At 40.3% G+C, this 7,115-nt stretch overlaps 1 protein-coding gene across 1 annotated transcript in view; it reads right to left on the bottom strand.

Annotated features, from left to right (window-relative positions):
- Positions 1 to 1,730: 1,730 nt before the first annotated feature.
- Positions 1,731 to 7,115, bottom strand: part of cnpy1 (canopy FGF signaling regulator 1) — a 29,903-nt gene continuing 24,518 nt past the window's right edge. The window contains exon 4 of the mRNA XM_015023670.1: positions 1,731 to 2,081. Coding sequence (XP_014879156.1) covers positions 1,845 to 2,081 — 237 coding nt within the window. The 3' untranslated portion in view covers positions 1,731 to 1,844. The remainder of the gene's footprint in view (positions 2,082 to 7,115) is intronic.

Raw genomic sequence — 7,115 nt, 5'->3', positions numbered from 1 at the left:
AGGGCTGGAGTTTGACACCTGTGGCATAGATCAAGCCAATGGTCCAGCACAGTCACTCCCCTATTTTGCAGTCTACAGCCAAAAACTTAAAGAAAACGACCTCCGCAGCTAAATAATGTTAACTCAAATGGCCTCCAGATTTTCCTGACAGCTTTAATGTTTGGTTAAGATAATAAATAGTCGTATATACCGTGATATCCAAACAAATAAACGTACGTTAAGCGAACTATGTATATGAATTGATACTCTTGCGTAAACGGAAAAATAATGCCTCCATAAAAAGTAGTCAAAAACATGATCATTTTAACATGGAACTTACCTTGTTGTAATAAGCTCCAGACAAGACACCATACTGCTGCCTCCGCTCCTCAGGCAAACATGTGACGCAGTAGCGAACAAGACGGCGTCGGGAGGGGGGCGGGGCTAATGACCGGGCCCAAATAATAAAGCTCATGATAATTTAACTTTACAACATGGACATGCCCGCAACAGCGGAGCTAACAAGTTTCATCACCAGAGAGAGCGACTAAGTCATTCTGAAATCCATCTGACATGAAATACAACAAACCAAGAAAACAGAAACATCAGGCAACTGGTCACTAATGATGAAACAACACAAATTCAAAACATGTTAACGTAATCCCTAGAAATGCTCTAGCTAGTTTGCCATTTGTTGCCAAGTGACTGATGATGACGTTGGTGACAAGCTTTACCCAGAATGCACCTGGATACAATAAGGACAATTCATTTGTAGTTTTGTGTGTCATAAAGTTAAATATAAGAGTGAAAATAAAGCCTGTCATGTAGCACAACATTTTATTCAATATTTTATACCCACTATGTCACTAAAATCAGTCTGGTAAGGTTTTTAGCAACCATGAGTCAACAATGGAGCACCCTACTATATAACCTACTGGGGTAAGATACACAGTGTTCAACAGGAGAGGGCCCTCCTTTACTGTTCTCATCAGATTGTATAAAGAAAAATTGGATCCCTGAGAAGGCATGTTCTGACTCCCATGTATGTCCCCTGTAGGTCCAGGCCAGAGGCCTGCTGCAACCCCTACCCTATCTGTTGCTCCTTCCCTGATGTGATGTCACAAATATGTTACAATTGTGGGAGGAATTTTTCTGAGTGTTGAGTTAGACTGTTGGAGTTAATTTAGAAATCAACACTGGACTGGATTGCTTTTTGATTAACCCTTTGGAACTCTTTAGTGAGTGTTAGGGAAACTAACACTCACTAACACTCATGTTGTTGAATTAACACCAACACTTGCACTAGAAATCTGACACTTGAATTTGCTGTGTAGAGAAGATCAGAACATGAGGATGGAAAGACCAGCAAGTGTTGAGTCAGAAGGCCAGGTAGGGAAGGAAGTGTTGCTTTTAAGGGCCAGGTGTGTTTAGCTAAATATATTTTGTTTCATAAAAAAATATTTTCATGATTAAAAAGTTTTTAAGATTTGTTTTGTTTGATTTTTTTTTTTTGATTGAATGCTACTTTTTTGTTTGACATGAGTTTTTTTGTGATTGAATAATTGTGAAACAAATCTAACTCCACTATCTTAAATTTATATAAATTTACAGAAAATGTGACTGCAAACATCAATCAAAATGTTCTAGACAAAAGTATAGCAGGCGACTTTCTGACATTATTAAGCATCAGCTTAAAACTTAGTAAAACTTCTAACAAAACCATCAACACCTTCAAGTTTAACTGAGACATGTTGCAGCTGTTTAAATATTTTAGTCAACACATGAAACAGAATCTGCTCAGCATTGAGTCCATTCTATGCAAATAGAACAATCATGTATGTCACAACTATAGTGTGTTCAATAATTCAGTCATGCCATTGTGAACTTACAGCAAATTTCAGGTTATTGGATGCCTCAGGTCCATCAAACTTGAAGTTTTCAAAGTCTGGGAAGTTTTCTGAGGATCCACTGACTCTTGGAGCGAATCTCCTGTACTGCTTGTGGTGGGTGTCCGGGTCAAAGTAGAGGGCATAGTCACTCATGCTGTCGCACACCCCATCCAGGAGCTCACTGAGGTGCGTTTCTGAGCGAGCAAACGGGACCTGTCAACAAAAATAAACAAATAAAAATGGAGGATTACACTGAGAGCTCATGAGCTGGATGGCATCAGGATGCAGTGTTGTTTCCTGGATATAGCCAAGCCTGACCTTGTTCAGTAAGATTTACGTTCCTATTAGGTCAGTGGTTCTTAACCTTTTTTGAGGTTCCGAACCCACCAGTTTCATATGCGCATTCACTGAACCCTTCTGTAGTGATAAATAAAATATGATTTTTTTTTCTTTCTTCAAATTCAAGACATAGGGGTGACCCAACTAGAGTCTAGTTGGGTCACCCCATGATCACCAAGTCTTCTTAAAAGGTAGAGTCTCTGAGAACAGTTGTTCAAAACATATTCACTGTTTTCAGCAAAGTTGAGCTGACTGTCCAGGAACGACCCAAGGTATTTAAAATTTGCCACAGTTTCAACAGGTTGGCCATCGAAAGAAACTGGAACCACTTTAAGGTCTTGTTTAGGTCATTTAATTAGCTCTAAATTCTTAAGAGAAAGAAAAATTCATAATAAATAAAAACTTTGCCATATTCTGATTTAGTAATGTAATTATATTGGTTGTGTTACCACCCCCACGGCACTAGAGGCAGTAGCAACCCCGAAAAGATGCGACTAAGGAGCAGATTTAGAAGTACAGTGATCCCTCGTTTTTCGTGGTGGTTGCGTTCCGAAAATAACCCGCGATAAGTGAAATCTGCGAAGTAGTTACCTTTAGTTTTTACAATTATTATACAGCATAATTAAATACTCTACATTGAAACCCAAGAACAAAATCTGTTTTCAGATCAGCGAATGTGCGTGTTCATCAATCGGGCCTTAATATGATCTGGAGTCATGTCATTAAAGCGTCTCCTCCAACCTGCCCCGCGAGATTCACAGCTGTATCTACGGCAGAGCAATGGATCTCGTCAACCGAGCCTCTGGTCGGTTTTGCGCTGATTCTGGCCACAGATTTTTCCAGCAGGCATTCAAAGTTTTCAGTTTTCATCTCCTGAATGGCCAATCTGTATTATTTATATTTAAATACCGTAACGTTATTGGCACACAGGTAGAGAAGGATCTCGGAGACTGTTTATCCAATCAGGACGCAGAACACAATGCACTGTGAAAAAAACTGCACAAAAAAATCTGTGAAGCAGCGAGACCGTGAAAGGTGAACCGCGTTATAGCGAGGGATCACAGTACACCGAAACTTACATAATTTGGTAAAAAGAAACAACAACTGAGTTTTGCTGAAGTAATTAAAGACACAAGTTCAAATCCATGCTGAGTGAAACTCCTTCAATCAGTGTTCCTCCGCAGCTCTGATTGGCTCAGCAATGTAACATGATCCTCTGCAGCAAGTGATGGCGAAGCGGGGCGTCATCACGACTTTACACAGTGTGTCTTTACCTCCACGGCAGAGGCTCCGCCGAACCCCTGAGACCGACTCACCGAACCCCTGGGGTTCGACCGAACCCAGGTTAAGAACCACTGCATTAGGTCAATGATGTGCAAACTGTTGAACTGACAATGACTCTGTGCAATCTGCTGGGTTTCATTCTTTTTAAACAAATTTGAACAATAAACTGAACTTAATGCACTTTTTGATACCTAGGATAAATTTAAATGTATGTTATTGAATAGAATGACTTTTTTAAATAAGTTACCATGAAATAACGTGTTGTGAATTGGTGCTATATAAACTCAATGCAATAACCACACTCAACCTACAAATATTTTCATTTAAAAAAAACTATTTTCCTTCCTTTTAGCTCTAGCAGCCTTTATTTAGCAATAAATGGACAGAAGGGAGGAGAGAGAAGAGGAAGACATGCATTAAAAAGCCACAGACTGGGAAACAAACCCGCATCCATTTTGTTTTAATTTTTTTTGTATAAAACTTTGTATATTCTTCTTTTACACTATGTTCAATAAGTCAAAATCAACTCAACTCAACCCAGAATTTGCAACTACAGATTTTTGATATTTTTACTGGTTCCAAATTTTACTTAAATGTATGAAAGATATGACACAAATTGAAAATATACTTGGGGGGAAAATAACTATACTTCTAAACATGGTGTTTGTATGGACTCAAGCTACATTACAAAGTGTTGGCTTATGTTGAAGAACAAAAGCAGCCATATTGACAGTTGTTGTTAGGGTCTGAGCTGACCCAAAGTCAGCAGGGTGACACCGCGGGGCTTTGGGAGGGTCATCGGTGTGGCCTTTTGCTTCCGCTCTGTTTTATTAGTTGCATGGTAACAAACGTCACCCGGCAACTCTGACTTTTAACCTGCCTTCCCACCTCTCCACCACCTTCCCCTTCCTCTGTTGCTCTCTTGGAATAAAAAGGCAAGGCAGTGGTGTCTAGACAGGTCAATATAGGTGAGGTGGCCCAATCTAAGCATCCCCGGAAGTATACAGGGTGAAAGGGTGATGCCCAGGAGGTGAGGGGGCAAGAACAGGGCATAGAAAATGGAGAGGAAGAGGAGGTAGGTCAGTGCTCTTTACACCTCCAACTGGGTTAAAAAAAAGGTGGGGATGGGGGGAGAAGATGGAGGCAGTAGAGCTCACTAGTAGCCAAGTGCAGGGTAAACAACTCATCTCCTTAGCCCCCACATTGCTTCTGTTGTGTCTTTTCACCCCCTTTCCATCCTCTGGTGATTAAAGGAGGAAGGTTGTGGAGGTGGGAGTGAAGTAGAGTGAAGTGGGGGGAGTGAGGGCCATTGTTGGAAGGAGTCAAAATGAGAAGAGTCTCTGCATTCTGTAATAATATTCAAAAAGAACTAATTTGAGTTATTTTGTTTCTTTTCTGAATATTACATTTATACTTGGGGGGCTTCAACTCCAGGCCTCCAGGGCCACTGTCCTGCATGTTTTAGGCATGTCCCTGGTTTAACACACCTGAATTAAATAGCTGGATCACCTCCTCAGTTAGCAGTCAACTTCTCCAGAGTCCAACTGATGGTCTCATTATTTGACTCAGGTGTGTTGAAGCAGAGGCCTGAAGTTGAAGACCCCTGATTTAGACCATAATCGCTGATGTCTTCCATCTATCACTGACTTTCATCTGACCCCAGATAACGCCATCTAAACATTCAGCAATAAGTGACTGCAAAGCTCAGCAGAGATGGGGATGAAGGAAGTCCAGCTCATGTCTAAAGATGAAACAGGCTGCAGACCAGGAGGAGTATACCAGGAATGCTAAGTTCTTTCTCTAGCATTGCTACATTTAGCAGAATATACATGAGGGAGATTGACAGTAGTGACCCCCTCCTCCTGGCCTTCCTGGCTCTGATTGGTTGTTTTTGGTCAGTCGTGGTACATTTCTTCAGATGGCAATAGTAGCACTGGGAGGAGGTGGAGAAGCTCAGTCTTTTCACCGATTATTTGTCTGATGACATGGTGACAGTTTGAACAAGTATGTACAAAACACATTTTTGTAAAAGGTGCATGCTGTAGCTTTAAACATCCCCTTAAACTGCAGAGTAGCACTGTTGTCCTCATGCCCACCAGATGCGAGTGTGTGATTTTAGTTGTTTTAAAAGGAAATAAACCTGCTGGGTTTCAAATGTCTTTTTTTACTACATTGTATGGAAAATTGCAAAAGATGCTTTCTTTGTTTTTTTTGCTTATTTAGGCTACCTGGACTGCTCAGTATTATTTAAATCTATATTAAATATGGTTCATGTGGACATATGTCCAAATTATGTAAAAAAACAAAGAAAACTGGAGGGTCTCTTTACTATGAGACCTTATATCTGTGTTATTGTATGTTTAGGATGGTGTACTTATCCCTTGACAGCAGGAATATAAAACAATCAGTATGCATTTTCTTTGATCATAATCTGACTTTTAGGAGCTAGTTAATTGTTTTGAAAACAGTTCGACATCGTCATGTTTTAAAACATAGTCCTTGATAAAATTTCACCTTGTTGAATGTGAAATGTTTTCCTTTCATATTCCTGCTTACACAACATTCCAGATGGAGGTTGTGTCAGACTTCTAACCAGCCCCTCGACTGGGCCCAAGAATCTCTGCATTCAAGAATTCCATGGTGCCTCATCTGTTGATTATTACTATATTTGGAGGTGGCCTGCTTCTTGCTCTTCAGTATTTCTAAAATCTATGCAGCTGCATTATTAATGCAACATAATAGGCAACACAATCGCTGTCCAATAAAATAGCTTCACATCTCATCATTTAACACAGAAACATTAAATTATTTTAGCAATTTTTTTCTGCCATGGCACATGACATTTCTTATTACACATTTGGTGTTTGAAATATCAACAAATCCACAAGCTCATCCAAGTTAAGCAACACAAAGACAAAAAAGGACCCCTCTTCCTACAATGGATAATAGAAGCACACATGTCCATCTCAACCCGTGGGCTTAGGTCTCAGTCATTATCAAGCCATGTTACAAAATGGATTGGAATTAAGGCCCTTCCTCAGCAGCCAGAGCCCAGTGAAAGGGAGCTGTCAGTCACAGCGTTGTTTGAAGAATGGGGCAGGGTGTGACCGGTTTGGCCAGAGAATAGGCTTCTCAGGGATTCCATCCTCCATTCAATTCCCATTGGACAGGGAGCCATTACTGAGCCACTGTGGGCAGGAACCTTTAGGTTTCAATGTCCTGCTCTTATGGACCAATGAAGACCCATAAATTAATAATAATAATAATAATAATAATAATAATAATAATGTAGTCATGAAAGCTAGTCTGGAGGTGAAGAATAAAAAGATAGATTTTTATTCAAATTTAATACTCAAGTTATCTTTTGTCAAAAATAAAATTTGTGGTCTTTAAGCTCTACCAACTGCACAGTGGTGCAGTTGGTAGTACTGTTGCCTTGCAGCAAGAAGGTTCTGGGTTCGATTCCCAGCCCGGGGTCTTTCTGCATGGAGTTTACATGTTCTCCCTGTGCATGGTGGATTCTCTCCGGGTACTCCGGCTTCCTCCCACAGTCCAAAAACATGACCATCAGGTCAATTGGTTTCTCTAAATTGTCCCTAGGTGTGAGTGTGTGTCTGTGCATGG

This window comes from Poecilia latipinna, unplaced genomic scaffold (assembly GCF_001443285.1).
Source record: "Poecilia latipinna isolate Pla-1442-1.1 unplaced genomic scaffold, P_latipinna-1.0 Scaffold3379, whole genome shotgun sequence".
Lineage (NCBI taxonomy): Eukaryota > Metazoa > Chordata > Actinopteri > Cyprinodontiformes > Poeciliidae > Poecilia > Poecilia latipinna.
Note: the sequence above shows the minus strand (reverse complement) of the source record. Positions and strands in the feature narration are given on the sequence as shown.